This window comes from Myodes glareolus, chromosome 10 (assembly GCF_982192425.1).
Source record: "Myodes glareolus chromosome 10, mMyoGla1.1, whole genome shotgun sequence".
Taxonomy (NCBI): domain Eukaryota; kingdom Metazoa; phylum Chordata; class Mammalia; order Rodentia; family Cricetidae; genus Myodes; species Myodes glareolus.
In genome coordinates this window covers 31534639-31555879 of record NC_142035.1, presented here as the reverse complement: position 1 = coordinate 31555879, position 21241 = coordinate 31534639, and the positions used below count along the sequence as shown (strand labels likewise).

Genomic DNA, 21241 nt, shown 5'->3' with positions numbered 1-21241 from the left:
TGAACAATGACTGGATCCTTGAAGAAACTAAGAAGGAAATAAACATTCCTAGGTTAATTAAAAAGAAAAAAGGAAGAATACCCTTTGACATTTTGATTCTTAATGACATTCACACACGAAAATACTCTTGCCTCTTAGGAAAGCATTATTCATTTTCTCCATCTGCCTTCTTCCTGTTATCTTCAAAGGATTAACTTTTCTTGAAAGAGTTGAGTAAAATAAGCATTTACCCCTAGAGGGCTATTTTGAAATGTTACTCTGCATAAAAAAATAGCATTTTATAATTAGTACAGAATACTTAGATTGGAAAATTGTAAAGATGAACTCAGTTTTGAAAATTTCAGTATCAATGTAACAAGTCTAAGAAATCGTTGGTTTATTTTTGTTATGATGTGGTTGTTTGTATTTCCTTAGAGAATGTTTATGACTTCTGCAAGAAATTGGATACATTATAGCTAAGAAAGTTTTGCCCTTTATCTTGCAATATATCCAAGTATGTCTCAGCAATAACCACTTTCTTAGAGTTATTTGTTCAAAAACTCATTTCAGATATTATAAGAGTTACACATCACACATTTAAGTTTATCACTTATAAATTATTTTTCATAAACACTGTACTGGGAGTATATTTAGAATGCAGGTACTTTCCTTTGTTGTAGTTTTATAAAAATACTCTTATTAGATGTAATTGCTTGACTATGGTCCTATTCTTTTTTATTTAGACAGGAGAAATAGTCTTGGAAGTGATGTTTTGTTTGTGGGGAAACTTCACCCACTACGTGACTTCATTTTAGAGCTGTATCAGACAGGTTCCACAGAGGTACGGTATCTAATTTGTAATAATTAGGAACATGTGCATGCGTGTGTGTTTAGGATTTAATTTACTCATATCTTTTTGGAGCATAAAATTTTGTGACTCTTGGTGTATTTATGGTATTGTACAACTAAAACCACTATCCATCTGTTGAACTTTTCCATTTACCCATTTAGAAATTCTATGCCCATTTGACAGTATTAAACAACATCTCTGTGATCCCCAAAGTCAGATATTTATCTGTCTCTATGAATCTGTTTATTCTTGATACCTCATATAACTGGAATTCAACAGTGTTAATCCTCATTGTCTGCCTCGTTTCACTTTGCATGTTAAAAGTTCATCCATGTTTTAGGCATTAGAAAAATGCCATTTCTTTCTATGACTGAATAATGTTCAGTAAGAAGCAAATACACAATCTGTTTATCAGCTCACCTGCCGATAGATCCTTGGTTTGTTTGTACCTTCACCTTTGGCCCTGAATAACAGGCCTCTGAACTTACATCTTCTTAAGAGAAGGTACACAAGTCTCTGCTGCATCCTTGTTTACCATTCATTCTGTAAAATACAGAATTTCATTTTTCCACAGCCAGTAGATGTGCCACCTGAATTGTGTCATGGGATTCAAGGAAAGTTTTCTTTGGATGAAGAAGCCATTCTTCCAGATCAGTAAGTACCCACTTGTACATCATTGAGACAACTACAATGAAATTTAGTTAGCTTTTCCTTTTTGTCCAGTGTGACGATTATAACAAAACTCTGCTATACTAAAATACAGACATGGATTCCTAGTCCATCTGTAACATTTAGTAGCTTTGCTGCCTTCTGTGGGGTTTCTGGGTTCCTAAAACTAAGGCACCTGCACAGTCACAGCTGTTGTCTTATGCTACTACTATTTCATTGCCACTTGCTTTCTCCATTCTGTTTCTTGAACACATGGTGGAGTTTTCAGGGGCAATATGTGGGATAAGAAACAGAAAAGATGATTGAAATAAATAAGACAGATTTTTAGGTTTAAAAAAATGTAACAGGAATACCCTTATTTCTTGTTTGATTTTGTAAAACACAGTTGTTTTACATTGAAATGTTATTTGCTAATTTAGTATTTTAAACATTTTAAATAGATAGTTATAACCAATAGAAAAGTTCTTTGAGATCCCCCTCTCCATTGTGTATGTATACAATGTGTGTGTGTACACAAGTGTGTGCATACATTCACCTGTATAGAAACTAGACAGCTATATTGGATGCCTTCCTCATTTACTCTCTACTTTTTTATTTTCCTTTTCCTTTTTGAGACATGGTCTCTCTGATCCTGGAGCTGGAATATTGGCTACACTGGCTGTCCAACAAGTACTTGGGATCCTTCTGTTTCTACTTTCTCAGCACTGATATTTACAAGGACAGTTTGCCATGCTTAAGTTTTTACATGGTACTGTGGATTAGAACTCTGGTCTTCATGCACTTTACTGACTGAATCATTTACCCAGCCTGACTGCATAATTTTCAAGAATATAAAATAGTTCTGAGATCAGAGTTTTTGGACCGCTACTCAGGGCACATATTCAGTAGGAGACTTACTAATCATTAAAGCGAGTTGGATATTTCTAAGTGATTACAATATAGTATCATCCTAGTGAGCTGTAGTGTGAGAGGTTGATACTCTCTGCTCAGGCAGACCCTTGAGACTTTGTCACCTCTTTCTTTCTTAATCTGTTCAATGATCTCTTGTGCTTTACTGTTGTATTTCTCTGTTTTCTACTAAGATTAAATATTTTACAGTTAATTGTTGTCTGGGTTTCTGTCCTGCCCAGTTCCCACAGTCGTTAAGTCCCAAAGAAATCACACAGAGGTCTACATTAATCATAAACTGATTGGCTTATTAACTCTTATAACTTACATTAGCCCATTATCTTGTCTATGTTAGCCACGTGACTCGGCAAGGCAGTCACATCTTGCTTCTTCTGTTGCTGGGTCAGAACTGCAGACTAGGACTTCCTTCTTCCCAGAATTCTGTTCTCATTGATCCTCCTCTACTTCCTGTCTGGTTGTCCCGCCTATACTTCTTGCCTAGCCACTGGCCAATCAGTGTTTATTTAAAATATAATTGACAGAATACAGACCATTGTCCCTCACCACTGACTATTAGGCTTTCTTTTCTAAATGATTTTCTTTTAATCATGTGAGATCTTGTCTGTGTGTGGGTGTGTGTGAGTACCCATTATTTGTGGAGGCCAGACAAGAGTGTCAGATCCCTCTAAAACTGGAATTACTGGAGGTTGTGAGGTTCCTTCCCTTTTTGGATTAACTGGGGTAAGGGAGAGTGTCTTTCGTTGTTCTGTTTTACAGATTTTAATATAAACTGTCCATAATTATTTTCTACCTATAATAAACAGGGTCATCTTATATACTATTGCTGTTAGTGCATTTTAATGATTTTTCAAAAGCCTCACAAATAGTGTGTCTTACTTCCCCAAGAGTTTCACTGTGCTCACTGGTGATTCTTCTGGTTTTCTTTAGAACAGTATGTTCCCCTGTGCCCATGTTACGGGACCTGACACAGAACACTTCAGTCAGGTAAGTTTTCTAGAATTTGGAGCGTTTGCCCAGGGCACAGTTTCACAATTACAAGTGAGTTTTAACATATCTCTAATTTACAAGGAAATGGCAGTGTTAATTTACCAGTTCTTTGAGATTGAGAGTCCTTGTGTTGCAGACCTCAGAGCAGAGCCTCTTGACTTTAAATTATGTATATTGTTAAGGTTACTGATTTAACAAGCATGCTTATCTGTTTTCTGGTTTCCCTTGACAACCTCTGATTCTTCCAGGATTAGAGAAAGTGGGAGGCGGAAATAGAGTCTGTGGGTAGCATGTTATACAGAAGCAGACGAACCTTACCGCTCCATTGACTTACACTGATTCGCTGTTTTTGTAATTATTGCTATAATTGTGGTCCCGCAGAATTAAAAAATAAAAATATTATGTAGTATATTTTCTTAAGATTAGCTGGAAAATTTACCCCTAACTTCAATATCTTCTATTGAGTTCAAAAAGGGGGGGAGGGGAGGGTGGGATGTAACTGTTACAGATAAAGTGTACAATAGCACACTGCTTCTGTGTGCAAACTCTGAGTTCATGCTGTTATTATTTTTGGCAGTTTTTAGGCAAGACCAAATCAAATACATTTAAGAATTTGGTAAATACATGATAATTCTAAGTCTTTCTCTCTGACCCATTGTTAAAATTGCTCATACTTTCAGGAGATACTGTAGATTTTACTTAAATTTCTCATTCCAAACTATAATCAGTTTATTTCCTGACGTAAATGGATCTAGCAAATAGCTAATTGCTGTTCTAGAAGAGCTTATTTTATATATATGTTTTGCTGTTTATCTTTTTATGTGGTTTGTCCTGATTCTCTCTTTGTTCTTTTGTTAAGGGTGAAGTGCAGACTTAAAAGCCATGCTCCTAAGCCCATCACAAACAAACTGGCTCTGCCACATTTAGTGTGGACAATGCATTAACCTGTGGGGTCTCTGCCTCACATTGGTGCTTCAGACCAGTTAATTACACCAGTTCTCTATTTGAATTGTTACATTTTTGTTTATACTCCTTGGGTTTTCTGCATTTTTCAAAGGCTTTACTACCAAGCCCTCTAGAAATGGTTAATTCTACTCAAGTTTCTAATTATGATAGAGAAGTTTGCCCGTAGGAGAGCTATAGATCAGTGGACAAGTCCTGGAGTATTTTTTTGAGTGATAGGTAATGAACTTGCTGGCTCATTGTTTCCAAACATAAAGGACCCTGTAATATTTGATGCCTAATGTATCTACTATTCTCATTAAGTTTATAAAACGAATCTAAGTTCTAGGTGCATATTCAGCTTTTTGTTTAAACTTCTTCAGATGTGGACTTTTTTTGAGACAATTTTCTAAAAATTTGTGGAAAATTTGAGCTTATTTTTATTTTACAGTGTAATTTTCAGCATTTTCTCTGAGAGATGAATTTGAGGCCAAGATCCAGGTTTTTGCAAGTGTGTGTGTGTGTGTGTATGTGTGTGTGTGTGTGTGTGTGTGTGTGTGTGCGCGTGCGGGCGTGTGTGCACACTCGCACTTGCACACATGCATGCATGTGCATGCACATAATATGTCTGCATTGTATATTCCAATTGTAATTGATAAATGAAGATCAAAAAATAGAACCTTCCAGTCATTATTTTGACTCTTTTTATACTTTCCTTCAGCCAGTATCTCCTTCCATTCTTGAAATTCTTTCCTCAGATTGATATTGGTTCCTGTCACATCTGGTCTTACCTCTCAAATTCATTATAAGCAGATATAACTTGTGGCCTGGGAGATCTTTCATTTTTTTCAGTATTGATTTCCTTAGCCATTCATTGTATTAGTAGCTTAACTTTGATCATTTAATTGTCCTTATCTTGGTTTTTTCCTTCACAATTTAATTTGTTTGGACATAGTGTTTTTTCTAATAATGCTAGTTAACTCTTGTTGTTTTATCTTTGACACAGTGACTGCACCTTAAACTACTTCTATTTCGGCCTGCAATTGCAACTCTGCAGTTCTCGGCCAGTTTCTCTAGCAGCAGCCTGGCTGCTCAGGCCGTAGCCTGGTGGGAATTCAGTTCCCACAGGCATTGGCCCTGTTGCTGCCGCTAAAGGTAGCTTTAACTGAATTTCTATCATTCTATTTATAAATAAGACTCAAGATTCTAAGGCTGGGGTGAAAACCTGCAAGCTCAGAGAGACTGAATAGCAACTAGCTAACCCTCTCTCCTTACTGACATCTCTGAAAGATCTGCGTTTCTTCTGGTCACCTATCCAGAAAAGGCCCAATTATCCCAACTTACTGTGTCTCTCTATCTCTTCCAGATACCCTCTGCTGTTCTGTGATTACTGTCAACTAGTTGCTAACTCAGCCTCCTGACCCAAGGTTAATTTTATGTAGTCAATGTAAATGCAAGCTTGGGGCTCATAGTGTGATTGATATCCCCCAATAAGCTCTAAATATATAAATCATGCTATATATGACTTAAATTATAGAAAAGTACAGTTCATCAGCACAATTGCCTCTTCTCTTGGAGGGGCAGGAGGCATTCATACACACTCAGTGTGTGCTTCTAGGCCTGTCATGATTTAGAGCAGTGATTCTTAACCTTCCTAATGCTATAACCCTTTAATACAGTTCCTCATGTTATGGTGACCCCCAACCATAAAATTATCTTCATTGCTACTTCATAACTGTAATTTTGCCACTGTTATGAATTATAATGTGGATATCAGCTATGCCACTCCTGTGAAAGGGTCATTGGCTCTGTGGCTTGAATCTCTGCTTTCTTAAGGTTACCTCCTTGCCATTCTGGCTGTCCTTTCAACATTGCTTTGACCTTTTTGCCTTTCTTTCAGTGTTTGAAATGTTCTTTCCTTATTTATTTGCCTGTCTATGAACTAACTTCTATTGCTTTTTTGATTGTTTTCTGTTTAAAAAAAATGTGTAATTTGTATAATTTTGTATTAGACATTTTCAGTTATAACATTTTTTTTCTTGAAAGAGTTGTGTCTTTCAAAGTTACTCTGATCATCTTTGAATAAATGTAGCATAGATCATTTCATCTCTTCAGACAGTTTTGCTTTTTAATTGGATTGTGTGTAAGACAAATTTTAAATGTTAATAATTACCATAGTATTTATAAGGCTCACAGCTAGCACATAGGTAACTGAGAATCAAAGCCTAGAGGAAGTGGGATACATACACTCAACAGCAGGTCTAATGGTGGAAAACACTTAGGAGGATTTGCATCTAGGACATTGAACTGGTTAACCTCTCTTGATAGAATGTCACAGTTCTACACACTCTTTGTTTTAAAATGTCAAGTATATGAATCATAAAAACTCCCTGCAAGAACAGATTGCATTGGTTTAGAAACGGTAGAGTAAAAATGAATCTTGCTGTGTGGAGTTTTCTCCTTGCTTTGAGAAGCATGCTACCATTCTCAAACAGTGTTGGAACAGCATTTGTCAGAATAATTTTTTTTTATTTTAAAATTTGTTATTAGGCATGCAGGTATATGTGCACAATACACACACACACCACACACAGCACATGTGACTATCAGAGAATGACTTGAGGAGTTGGTTCTTCCATCTTTTTGTGGGTTCCAGAGATGAAACTGGGTTGTCAGGTTTGTACAGTAAAGGCCTTTACCCTCTGCAGCTCTGCAACATCTTGACAGCACCTCAAATCTTAAAATGAACTAAGTCAGATGTTGAGTCAACACTGTTACATCTGTTTGAAAAAAGCAGGTGAAAATATTCTCAGGTGCACAGTTGTATGGAATAAAGTAAATCTGCTGGTCTCAGCCAAACAACCTTTTGAATTCATAAGCTGGGCTGACTTAGGAACTTTCATTTAAAGTTTTGGGGCACATACTCTACCACAGAGCTATAGTCCTTTTGCCATAGCCATTCTGCTGTTGACTTTCCTCTTCTTTGGACTTTCATGAGAGGCAGGGTGAGTTCTCTCTTGTCTTAAGCGTTGGGGCTTCCTTTTCCAGATAAATTCTACCTACATACTAGTTCCTGTTTCTGGTTTGTAGAGATTTGGGTTGGTCATCAATATGTATCTCTTCAGTGTTTTACCTGAGTTCTTACAAGATAATACACCTGAGAGAAGTGAAGGGACAGGAAATGTATGGACCCATATCAAAGATTATCCTTAGCCAGAGATATCTCAGCAGGTAAAGGTGCCTGCCGCCAAACCTGTCTCTGACCTTGTACCATGGCTTGTGTGTTCCACTGCACAAATAGATTGATAAATAGGTAGGTAGGTACATAGAATGTTTTTTAAAAGGCTTTTGAACTTTAATAGATTTTTTTCCCCACTTTGAATCTTTGCCTGGTGGGTTTTGCTTTAGGGAGTAAGTTTGTGCTGTGGCTGATGTTACAACATTGGAAAGTACACTTCTATATACATTTTTAGTTATGATTTGAAATTTTAAAAGTCTTTATTTTTTTTATGTTCTCAGATATCCAGTGAGTAAAGGAATGATTTAATCTTTAAGATTATAAGTAATATCTTTGTCTCCTAATTGCTATGTCCAGATTTATTTTTAGATACTTTTCTTTCTTTAAATGATTTGTATAATACCTTAAGTATAAAAATTATTGTTCGGGTGTGGTTCTGAGGGAAACTTTGGGAATTTTTTTCCCTATTGACTTGAACTTCTTCCCCTTCCAGAGAATGAGCATGGAAAATGAAAATATTTAAGTTAAAGGAATGGTACATGAAGTAAATTGCAAATGAGTATATTTGTTTTCCCAAATGTTAGTTCCAGCTCTTATTAAATCTCTTTGTTGTTACCTAGGCATGCTAGTACATGCCATTATTCCCAGCACTCAGGAGGCAGAGGCATGCAGATCTCTGAGGCCAGCCTGGTCTACAGAGCCAGAGGAGATTATCTTTGGCACCCTGAGCCTAGTTCCTCTTCCCCAGAGCTTGTTATTTTGCTGATCTTGTTCATTTTCTTAGTTTCAGATCATTCTGTGTGTGACTTGCTGGAGATCATCCTTTCACTCTGTCGTCTGAACTTGAACATACCCATTGAACGCTCTTTCCTAAACTGTCTGTTCTTTCTCCATAGGAGAATAGAGTCTTGAGAATTTAAGGCATTTGTTGTATGCAACAGTAGAACAGTACTAGCTCTATGTCTTCCTTGGGAGAATTTAGTAAGTACTAAGATCATTTTTATAGGGTTTACAGCTCTCCCAGATCCCTATTGTGAGAAGGACTGCTTCATTTAAATTGCGTTTTTCTTTGGTCTTGGGAAGAAGACCATGCCTTTGTTCCTTTTAAAAATCTCTCTTTGGTTTTTTAACATAGGGTTTCTCTGTGTAGCCCTGGCGGTCCTGGAGCTCACTCTGTAGACTAGGCTGGGCTTGAACAGAGGTCCACCTGCCTATGCCTCTCAAGTGCTGGGGTTAAAGGTGTGGACCACCACTGTCCAGCTAATAGTTTGATTTCTTGAGCCTTTTATGTATCTTTGCATGAATTTTTTTGTCAGTATCATAATTTTCATAGATGTCTTTTACTTCTTAGTTTAATTTATTCCTAGTTTTTTTCTTCCTTTAAAATGTTGAGTATGAGAAGGAGACTGCCTCTAAAAATGTGTTTTTTATGTGTGTGTGTACTTGAATGTTTGTATGTGATCCATGTTTGTGCAAGATCCCCTGAAACTAAAGTTACAAGTGGTTGTAAACTGCCTAGTATGGGCACAGGTCCTCTACAAGAGCAACAAGTGCCTTTAATTGCTGAGACATTTCTTTAGCCCCATGAAACTGCTTTTTAAAAATTAGCTTTTCAGCCAGTTTGTTATTAGTGGGGTAAAATGCTTTTCTCTCTCTCTCTCTCTCTCTCTCTCTCTCTCTCTCTCTCTCTCTCTCTCTCTCTCTCTGTTACTTTCCCTGTGTATTGATTTTTGTATCTTGTAATTTTACTAAATTTATCAATTGCATTGGGTTTTAGTAGTCTTCAGGGGATTCTGTATATAAGAGCATATAACCTGACAGCAGTGAGTTGACTTGTTGGTTCTTTTGTTCCGCTTTGGATGTCCTTTTTCTCTTTGCCTTACTTAATAACCCTGGCAAAATTATGTTAGATAGGAATGGTGAGCATAGAACCCTTTAATTTGTTTCATATATCAGAGGAAACAGTTTCAACCTTTTCCCATTAAAGCTTAAGATTGTTTTTGCTTTTTCATATATAACCTTTGTTATGTTGACCCATTTTCCTTTTATGCCTAACTTATTGAGGGTTTTTTTTTTAATCAAGAAAGACTGTTGTATTTTTGCCGGATGGTGGTGATGCACACATTTAATCCCAGCACTTGAGAAGAAGAGACAGGCAGATCTCTGTGAGTTCAAGTTCAGCTTGGTCTACAAAGCAAGTTCCAGGACAGCCAAAACTGTTACACATTGAAACCCTATATCAAAAGAACAACAACAAAAAATAATGAGTGTAGGTGTAAGTGTGAATCCACAAAAGCCCAAATAAAAGGATAGCAAAGATATATTAGGGAACACTCATGAATAATGACAAGGTGGACAGCTGCCAAGGTCTTCCACCCTGCCCAGGGATGAATGGAACCAGTAGTCTGATCTAGAAGCTCTACCTCTATTGGGCCAGATAGCCCAAGGTCATGGATGGGGTGAATACTCACTACACGTCTCACTTTTGTCTAAATAAGAATGTTCTTCCCAAAAAATAATAAAAAAAAAAACTGTATACAATAAGAACAGTTATCAAGTTTTGTCCAGGAAAAAGAAAGGGTAACAACATATGTTGACTGAGTTTCTGTCCTGCCCAGTCCCCCAGCCGTTTAGTCCCAAAGAAATCACACAGAGGTCTACATTAATCATAAACTGATTGACCCATTAGCTCAGGCTTCTTATTAACTCTTATAACTTACATTAGCCCATTATTCTTATCTGTGTTAGCCGCATAGCTCAGTACCTTTTTCAGTGGCATAGTCACATCTCGCTCTTTCTGTGTCTGGACAGGATTGCAGAGGGAGCTTCCCTCTTCCTAGAATTCTCCTGTTCTCATTGACCCATCTCTACTTCCTGTCTGATTGGAATCTATATAATTCCACCTATATTTCCTACCTGGCTACTGGCCAATCAGCGTTTATTTAAAACATTATCGACAGAATATAGACAATTGTTCCACACCAAACATACACAAAATAGAACTACAACCAACAAGAACAATATCACGTAAGAAATACATCCTAAATATCCAGGCTAATGGGTAATTGGCAAATAACGGAGATTATTTCAACAGATACCCTATTCTGATGAGTCTAAGTCTTGTAACTAAAATGCTTTAGCTAAAATATGAGAGGACAGTGACTGTGACTATGTAGTCTTCAACCCCATCAAAGACCTGAGAAGGTAAATATTACCTGAGTAAGCAGGAAGTGCAAGCAAATGACTTCCAAAAGGTGTAAGAAATGACAGGAACAGCTGGTCACCTGGACAGTTACCCAAGGTCTCTGCAACATTGAGGCAACCGACTTTGGGTATAGGCCTAGAATATTTGACAGACCATTTTTAGAAGCAGGAAAAAATCAAAAGACTCTCCTACCCCGTTTTGGCAAGGTTCAACAGTTGCTTTTTCTTGAATCCTGTTTGGGCAGCATGCTTACTGACTGCTGAGTCAAGGCAAGGACAATTCTTCACCTGATAGGCCAGTTTTGCCAAGAAGAAAACAAGCTCCATATGAAGTGTCTCTGGTGCCCATTATTCTCTTGGGAATAGTTTGGTGCTGTCAGGAGCAGTTGTGTCTCACATCAGCAGAGTTTTAAATTATTAAAATATTTAAATGTCAAATTTTGTAGGTCTGAAGTGTTTGAAGATCTATGTGGAGTACATCTCTGTGCATATAGAGAAGCTAGCTAACATAAGTATAACAAACATGGGTGACTATAACCTATATTTCTCAATAGCCTATACAGCTTACAGACATGAACTTTACATAAAAGTAATCTTTAAACAGATGTGCAGCATAAGGACAATGATATCAAAATTGTAACATATATAAAAATATCTTGATCAGAGGTAGAAATGTATAGTGTAATATGACAAAAATATCCTTAAATTCTGTCAATATATAAAGTATCTTAAGCATATATAGAAACATACATATATACATGCTATATGACGAAAAGTGTTACATTTGTGTGCAAAACATTGTAAACAAAATAGGATCATACATAATCTGATAAATATAATTTTAAATTTGTATCAGTATACAAATTATCTTAGAAATGCAAAATAATTTTACTCAACGATATACAAGAATCTCTATCATTGTAAATTGTCTATAATTAATAGTTGCTAAAATAGTTTACAAGAAGACACACTAATCGATCTTATTATCCTATCCTATCTATACCCCTTTTTTTCTATACCAAAGGAGATTCCTGAATCTAACTATTATTATTATGCTTCCAACCCTGTAATAACTTATAATCAACCATTAGAAAAACCAAACCATCCCTTTAGAGATGGGGCTTTGTTTTCTTAGAATTCACTTCCAGCTGCCTTGGGGGAATATCTCTATGCGATCCTGTAAAGAAAACTAAAACAATGGTTAAGCCAGTCTCTGAGTAGTGGTTAAGGCTTATCTGAAGTTCCTATCTGAAGTTCTGGCTAGATTGTTGTAAGAAGGTAGACTGTCTCAGCTAGCCAATTTGGGATTTTTGGTTTTCTGTCCCACAGCAAGCGACTCTTCTGAAACTCTGAATTCGTCTTTTAACAACATGCTTGGGTTTAGAGGAGAGAGCCATGCTGCAACTCCATAGCCAGCTTTAATTTTTAATTGAGCCAGGACTGCCAGTATACTGAGAAGTAAAGAGAGAGATGTTAAGATAGTGAGATTTTATCCTGCAGAGACTATTGCTACCATAGGTCAGATTTCTCTTTGCTTGATATTTTTGTTCTGGATAGCTTTCCCTTCTTTAGACATTTAGATGTCCAGGGTCATTTGATTTCCTTAAGATGGATATTTCTATTTTTCTCTAAAGACCAAAACAGAACCCTTAATCTCAGGGTTGTGGGTTTGAGCCCATGTTGGACGCCAGATGTAGGAAAAAGTGTAAATCCACAAGAGCCTGAATAAAAGGATATCAAAAGATTCATTAGGAAACACAAATAGCAAGGTAAAGAACTGCTGAGGTCTTCTGCTCTGCCTGGGGTAAATGGAACCAAAAGTCAATATCCAACCACCACACACCTGCCTCCTTCCTTTTAAAGGAGTTATGACAAGAAGCTCCACCTCTATTGAACCAGATAGCCTAGTGTCAAGGATGGGACAAATAAACCCACTACAAATGTTGGATTTATTGGGTGCTTTTTTAAAAATGATCGTATGGTTTTGCCTTCCTCTTGAATTATATTACTTCCACTTTAATTACATCCACTTCCAATACATGAATGTAATGATGCTTTAGTTACTTTTCTCATTGCTGTGACAGGGTCCATAAAACAGCTTAAGAGGATAAATTATTTTGGCTTACAACTTTAAATAGTTTGGGTCTTAATTGTTTGCTCTTAAAAGCTTGGGCAGAGCACATGAAAATGCTGAGCAGAGGAGAGTTGTTTTACTTCATGACTAACCAGAAAACAGAATGTGGCAGAAAGTGGCCATAAATAATGTACTCACAAGGACTTCCTCCCCAGTAACCTATTTCCTCCAGGTGAGCCACCTTCTGGTTTTTACAACCTTCACAAAAGGTTACTAAGTAGTGACCAACATTCAAATCATGAGTGTGGGGAGGACATTACATATTCAAACCATATACCAGAGGCACTGTTTTTACTGACTTGTGAAAATCCCATCACATCTCTGGGATAAATCCTACTTAATCTTGGTGTTTCATCTTTTTGATGTCTTACTCAATTCAGTTTGACAGGGTTTTGTTGACAATTTTTACATACATATTCATCAGAAATATTGGTCTGTATTCTTTGTGGTTATTATGCCGTTTGTGTGGTTTGGTATCTGGGTAATGCTAGCCTCATAGAATGAGTCTGTTTTTGACACAGTCTGTTTTTTCAGTCTTTTGGAATAGTCTGAGAAAGACAGCTTTTAATTTTTCAAGTGTTGTATAGATTTCAGCAATATTTTGGATTTTTTTTTTCGTTTTGGTTTTTTTGTTTTGTTTTGTTTGAAGCCTGTCCTGGAACTAGCTCTTGTAGACCAAGTTGGCCTCGAACTCACAGAGATCTGCCTACCTCTGCCTCCCGGGTGCTGGGACTAAAGGCCTGCACCATCACCGCCCGGCAAGATTTCAGCAATATTTTTTTCTGCCATTCCATAACTAGCCTTACTGTACCTCAGACTTCAGCCCCTTTGGTGTTTTCCTTGGTTTCCAGTTGAAAGAATTTCCTTGTTCCTCTCCCCCATTCATGCATACCTTTGTTTATGAAAGACAAGTGCACACAGCTTTTATTTGGCATCTTTTTATGGCATCTTATTGCATATCTACTCTCTTGTTTACAAAACAACTATGACAGAGAAACCGCATCACATAACACTAAAAAACAAAGAAACAAAAACTGTGAAGCATTCTTTAGTTCTACTCTGAAACATTTCATTGCTATTCCAGTTTTGCTATAGTAAATTTTTCTGTATAACACATGGACCCTAGTTGTAAAAATGATGATATTGAACAAGAAAGAAAATTATTAGCTGCCTCAAAATGCCAACTTTTTTTCTTTTTTCTTTCTTTTTTTTTTTTTTTGGAGACTAGGTTTCTCTGTATAACAGTTCTGCCCGTCCTGGAACTCACTTTATAGATTAGACTGGCCTCAAACTCAGAGATCTTCCTGCCTCTGCCTCCCAAGTGCTGGGATTAAAGGTGTGTGCCACCACAATCACCTGGCAAAAGGTTTTAACTGACTATAAAAATTAATTGTAATTATAAGAGTAATTTAGAAAATATTAAAAAGATAGGATTGACAAGGAGATAATGATTACACAAAGAAAATAACAGTTACTGAAATGTATCTTTGGTCTACTGTGTATATACTTTACACGTTATTTTTTTGTTACTAAGTTCTTTTACTTGTCTCCTGAGGATTTCATTTTTTGGATGAATCTTGGTTTCTTTAACAAGTTGAAATATTATTCACACATTCAGATTATAACTTACAACATGGTGAATAAGGATGTCATAAGCATTCCCGAGTATAAGCCTGATGCATAACTAAACTAGAATGGTTGGTCCTGAGTTAGAAGGAAGACTCGGACATATACCTAACAATTTAGGGGCTAGATATATGTACACCTGCTACCACCAAAAAGGGAAAATTTGATAGAGCTACTCAGTATATCTTTAGTTGTTAACCAAGATTTTACTAAGGAAGGGTGTGTGATTCCAGCTATGACATTTAGTTAAGCTCTTAATGTTTGTCGTCCCCTGTCCCCAGAAGTTGCCGTCTTAGTTAGGATTTTTATTACTGCACTGAAACACCATGATCAAGCAATTTGGGGAGGAAAGGGTTTATCTAGCTTACACTTCCATATCAATGTTCATCATCAAAGGAAGTCAGGAAAAGAATTTAAAAGGGGCAGGATGCAGAGACCATGGAGAAGTGCTCCTTGTGACTTGCTCAGCCTGCTTTCTTACAGAACCCAAGACCACCAGCTCAAAGGTGACACCACCTGCAATTGGCTGGGTCCTCCATCAGTCCCTAATTAAGCAACCTAATTTATGGAGGCATTTTCTTAATTGAAGTTCCCTCCTCTCAGGTGTCAAGCTTGTGTCAAGTTGGCATAAAACTAGCCAGCACAGTTGCTTAGCTATTTGTGTATACATTTTATTTTTAGATATTGTTATAAACTTCCTCTGCTTTTCTGGTATTGTACTGGAACTACTCAGGATTTGGGATAATGTGTATTATTTTTTCTGTAGTCATTTATAGATGTAGAACCTGGCTCTTTGTAAAGAGAGTTACCTGAAGACAAAACATTAGAGATCAGAGGTAGTTTGGTAAGAAAGATATTTAACCATTTGACAACAGCAGTATTCTAAGATAATAATGTGGGTAGTTTTGAATTTTAGTTACCCTGTTTAGACATTAAAAAAAATCTTTGTTTACTTGATAATTAAACCAATGACATAATCAAATCATTAAAATTTTTGTTGTTCTCTTTCAGTATTAATTTTAAAGATCCACAGTTTGCTGAAGATTATGTTTTTAAAGCTGTAATGCTTCCTGGAGCAAGGTAACAATAGTAAACTACCTACCTACATGTGTGCTTTGTGATAGCGTCCATCCCTGTATCCTAAATAGTGTATTTTCAAATGATCAGGAAGCCAGCAGCAGTTTTGAAACCTGGTGACTGGGAAAAATCCAGCAATGGACGGCAGTGGAAACCCCAGCTTGGCTTTAATCGGGACCGGCGGCCTGTTCACCTGGACCAGGCAGCTTTTAGAACTTTAGGGTGAGTTTTATGATTCCTGTTTGTATATTATATTTTTTGAGTCATTCCATAAACAAGTTAATATTTCTGCCACAGATATTTAAGAGACTAATCAGTACTACTACTTTTTATCTATGTTAGTGATTTTGATAATCTACACCCCCCCACTTTTTTTGGCTGCAGGATCTTTCTGGCTGTCTGGTCTGGAACTCGCTATGTAGACCAAGCTGACCTTAAACTCAGAGCTCTGTCTGCCTCTGCCTTCAGAGTACTGGGGATTAATTTTTCTTTTCTTTAGATGTTTGTGTATATATGTATATATTTAGCTTCATTTGTTGCATGTAGAGTCTATTCTCTTTATAGGTTTTTTCTAGTTTTCTAGCAGACACAGGAATGAAATATTGCCTTTAATGTCAGTAAAGTTTGAGTTTGTTATGCATCACTACAACAGAGTATCTTTATGAATATTAACTAATATATTAGTGCACAAAGACACCAGGCTCTTAAATTTTATTTTCCTTTGCTTAAAAAGTGGTCTCTCATTGTTGTTTGAATTGGCATTTCCATGCCCACTAAGATAATGTTTATTTGACCATCTGTATTTCCTTTATAAATTTGAGTTTTTTATCTTTTACCCTTATTTGCTGTTGGATTGTCTTTTTCCTAGTGATGGAAGAAACTATTTACATTTAAAGAACTTTGAAGCAATGATAGTTAAGTCTGGGATAAAAAGAACGATGATAGCCTGGTGGTGGTGCATGCCTTTAATCCCAGAATTTAGGAGGCACAGGCAGGGGGATCTCTGTAAGTTTGAGGCCAGCCTGGTCTACAGAGTGAGTTTCAGGACAGGCAGAGCTACACAGAGAAACCTTGCCATAAAAAAAAAAAATCAGAACAGTGATGGGCAAGGTCACAAGTTGGATCCAATCTGGGCTGCAAAGTGAGACCCTGTGTCAGAAAAAGCAGCTCGTTAGAGGAAATGTTAATGATTCATTGTTCAGGAATTAAAATTATAACTCATTAATAAATATTTTTGATATTAACGAGACAACTAAAGAAAAATAGTGTCTTAGAGGTTAAGCGTAAAACTCATGTCTCTTTGAAGTTTCTTCCTGTATTTATAAGTTATTATACTAGTCTGCATCTAAGTGTAAAGTGGACAGTGCCTACCTTATGAAATGGTAATAGCTTCAACACTGTAAATGTCAGCTGATACTGTCACTGTTTGGAAAGTCTTTCTTCTTAAGAATAAAAGAAACAACTTTAATAGACTCAGTAACATTTGCTTAATTTTTAGTCTTTTAGAAAGCAACCTTGAAGTGCATCTAGGTAGAGTTCCTAGTTTCAAAGACAATATTTTAATTTAGATACTTATTACTTGGAACTTACCTTGAGAAAATAGTTTCAAAGGAGCATAGCTGTATCCCTAAATATGCCTTGCTCATCAAAGCCTATAATAATAGCACTAAGTGAGAGAAAAGTTTTAGTAACTTAGGGAAATAGCCTATAGATTGCATTTTATAATTAAGAGTAAAGAAAGACACAGGGCAGTGTTTGATTTAATAAATTAAAATAGCAGAATATAGGATAATAATTAGTAGTGACAGCAACAGGATTAGTAGTGACAGCAACAGAATAGATCCTTGAGGGAAAAAGCTTACATATACAGAAAAAAATTAGTTGTTGCCTTTTGCATAAGTAATTAGATGTTTAGAGGATTATGGCCATCTTGATATGGCAAATGAGCATTTGCTATCGCTATTATGTATACAGTTTTGAACATTAATTATGAACCTTTTATTATATGAATCAGGTATAAAATAGAGGCTACAACTAGTATTTGATCTGTCAGCTTAATGTATTAATATATTTGTATATAGCTCTCAATATCTTTTCTTATTTGAGGATCTCTTTTACAGCCATGTTATGCCAAGAGGCTCGGGGACTGGTGTTTACAGCAACAATGTACCACCACCTGCAGCTTACCAGGGCAGCTTACACAGGCCACTGTTGAGAGGGCAAGCTCAGATTCCAAAACTTATGTCAAGTAAGTTTTTACTGATTGGTTATTTTATATTCTAAATGAAATATGAGCAAAGACTGGTTTTCATCTTCATTACCAAAAAGATTGGTTGCTTCACTGGAGAAGCAGAATTAAGCAATTCTAGAAGAGTTGTAAGAGAGCACTTAATGAGAAGTCTTCCAAATACTTTGTCTCTTGTTTATATATAGCTAATTAAGGTGAACTGAATTTCTGCCTTTCCTTTCTTTATAAATCTATTTCTGAGTTAACTATGCAGAAAAAGGTATATGTAGTTGATGGGTGCCCATCTATTAATTCAAATATTTAAAGAGTTGAAATTGTGATCATTTAGATGTTAAAGGATTAAAGTATTCCTATCTTGGCCCAAATTGTATGTTAGTTCTACCTAACATGAGGCCAGGCATTACTTTAGTTGGTAATACCTCTCATCTGAGAGAACCTTGACCTTTCTTTCACTTCTCAGAACTTGTGTTAGAGACAGTTTATAAGTCAGCCTCAAAAGAATATAGTATTTTGATCGCCATAGTAATGTTAGAAAAGAGTTGAGTACTTAGGTTTTCCATTGATTTTAATTTTATTCCCATTTAGTGTTATTTTTCAACCCATGGCTGTGCCCATTCACCATGAAAATACAGATCAGGCTACTATCTTGATACAGCCTTTACTTTTCCATTCCTGGTTTTCTGGTTGATATCCAGCCAGGCAAGAGTAGCAGTGGGGAGACTATAGTAAAAGGCCACGTGTTTGTTTCTGTCACCCAGCCCCAAAATAACCACACAGAAACTTTATTATTTAAATCACTGCTTGGCCCATTAGCTCTAGCTTTTTATTGGCTAACTCTTACATCTAAATTTAGCCCAATTCTAGTAATCTGTGTATTGCCATGTGGCTGTGGCTTACCAGGTAAAGTTCCCTCTGGATCTGGCAGGACTGCATGGCTTCTCTCTGACTCCGCCCTTCTTTCTCCCAGCATTCAGTCCTGCCTACCTCAGTTCTACCCTATCAGGCCAAGTCGGTTTTTTTATTAACCAGTGGTATTCACTGCATACAGAGGGGATTCCCACATCAGGGGCCGACAGTTTGGCTTTGGCAAGAAGCTAGCATTTGTTAAGTCAGGGGTGCAATAACACTTAAAATCTATTTTTGAATGTTTGTAATCTTATTACAAAAATTTGATTTCAAAGAAGGATGAGAGCAGGAAATGTGACTCAACAATAGATCTTTGTCTTGCTTGTCAGGGTCTTGTGTTTGATGTCTGCTACCATGTGTAATAAAAAGAAAGAGTGCTGCTTTAGTGCAGAGAACTCAGAAGTCTTTAAGCTTCTCTCCCTCTCTCCCATCTCAATTGTTTTGTTGTTGTTTTTTGTTGTCTTTGAGATTAGATTTTGTGTTTGCCAGTATGTAGGTCTCAGACTTCAGAAATCTTCCCCTTTTTTGCGGGGGTGGGGGGGGGTGGGGTGGTGGTTTCGAGACAGGGTTTCTCTGTAGCTTTGGAGCCTGTCCTGAACTAGCTCTTATAGACCAGACTGGCCTCGAATTCACAGAGATCCACCTGCCTCTGCCTCCTGAGTGCTGGGATTAAAGGCATGTGCTACCACCACCTGGATTAGGCTTCAGAAATTCTTTTGCTTAGTCTTCTGAGTGCTGGAACAACAGGCTCAATCTGTCACAACAGATTTAAGCCATCCTTTCTTGATCCAGATTGTATCTCAGTACTTTATGCCATACAATCAGACATTGCTTTAGGTGGGTATGCTAGGTAGTTATTAAAGTGCCAGGTAAAGTTGGAGATTGTTAGGATGTGTCTGTGCTCTGTGCTTATCACAGTTTTAATGCCAGTTGATTTACAAACCATTTCTAACTTGAAGCACAGATTTTCTGGACATAGTCCCTAAGAAGAAATGAGTTCTGAAGATCTCATTCTCTCAGGGTCTACTTGTTATCAGGTATGCTATCTGATGCTTTGGCTTTTCTGTGTTGTATAACTTACTGAAATCGAATACAACAATCATAACTCACTGTCAGGGAAACTTTGTATTGCAACAGTTTTCTTTTTTCAAGATTTACTTTTATTTATGTGTCTTGTATGTGTTTATGTGCATGCCACATGTGTATGTATGCCAGTGGAGAAGGCATAGATTCCCCTAGAGCTGGAATTAACAGGTAGTTGTGAGTGCTGGGAATGAGTATTCTTGACTGCTGCCATCTCCCCAATGCCTTATTCTATTTTTTTTTTTTTTTGGTAGTGCAGAGGGGTTCAGAGAAACCCTGTCTAGAAAAACCAACCCCCCCCCCCCCAAAAAAAGGAAAGAAAGAAAAGAAAAAGGAATTGAGATGCTGAAATGCTAGAGCCAATGTAACTAATCTTAGTTTAGGTACTGTTTCTTAAGATGATAGTTAACAGGAATTTGTACACACTTCATTGTATATACTTCCATGGAATGAAACAAGTTTGCACAGCAAAGAGAGAAGCATGTGCTCACCATTTAATAGCTCCGTCTGTCCCTTATTCATGAAATGCCTAAGGTAGGATAGCTTAAAAAGAAAAAAGGTTCTTTTTGTTTTGTTTTTGTTTAAAACAAGGTTTCTTTGTGTAGCTCTGACTGTTCTGGAACTCACTCTGTAGAATGGACTGGCCTCAGACTCACAGAGATCTACCTGCTTTTACCTCCCAAGTGCTGGAATTAAAGTCATGTGCCACCACCGCCTGGTCCAATAAAGAAATTTTATCTGGGCTCTTCATTCTGAAAGAGCAGGGTTAAATTGGCAGAGCCCTAAAGCAGTATTTGACAACGTATAGCAAGAGATGGGGATATTTTCTAGGCTTAGTAAACTAACTGTGATTTAGTCATGAAGGGGACCCCATGATGATCGTAACCTAATTGTAATCACTCCTTTTTCTCCCTGTCATTGTCCCCTTATAGCCTCTCCGTTCCTTTTTGTTTTTCAGACAAGATCTTAGTATTTTGTACAGGTTTTCCTTAAAGATTTGGGCTAAAGCGATTCTACCTTAAGTATCCTGGGACTCCACCTCCTTAATACCACACAGTGAGAATCATATTTCAACATGTCATCCTAGAGGGACACTTAAGCCATAACTAACCCAAAGCATTATGTTCCTAAGTTTCAGTAACAGCCTACTACTGCTACTGTGATCTCTTTGGATAGTGTCTGTTAGATACTTACCTTCAACTCTTCTTTTTCCTCAATTTATTATATATTCATAATTATATTACTATTATAACATATTGGATGTGTCTTTTTAAAAAATGGGAAGATGGCTCAGTGATTAAGAACAGTGACTTTTCTTTCAGAGGACCCAGGTTCAAGTCACAGCACCTACGTGGTGGCTCATAGCCATCAGTAACCCTAGTTCCAGAG

At 36.9% G+C, this 21241-nt stretch overlaps 1 protein-coding gene across 1 annotated transcript in view; it reads left to right on the top strand.

Moving 5' to 3' along the window:
* Nucleotides 1-21241, top strand: part of Xrn2 (5'-3' exoribonuclease 2) — a 73987-nt gene that overhangs the window by 38744 nt on the left and 14002 nt on the right. The window contains exons 22-27 of the mRNA XM_048455532.3: nucleotides 723-820; nucleotides 1404-1483; nucleotides 3335-3391; nucleotides 15550-15618; nucleotides 15706-15837; nucleotides 17736-17863. Coding sequence (XP_048311489.2) covers nucleotides 723-820; nucleotides 1404-1483; nucleotides 3335-3391; nucleotides 15550-15618; nucleotides 15706-15837; nucleotides 17736-17863 — 564 coding nt within the window. The remainder of the gene's footprint in view (nucleotides 1-722; nucleotides 821-1403; nucleotides 1484-3334; nucleotides 3392-15549; nucleotides 15619-15705; nucleotides 15838-17735; nucleotides 17864-21241) is intronic.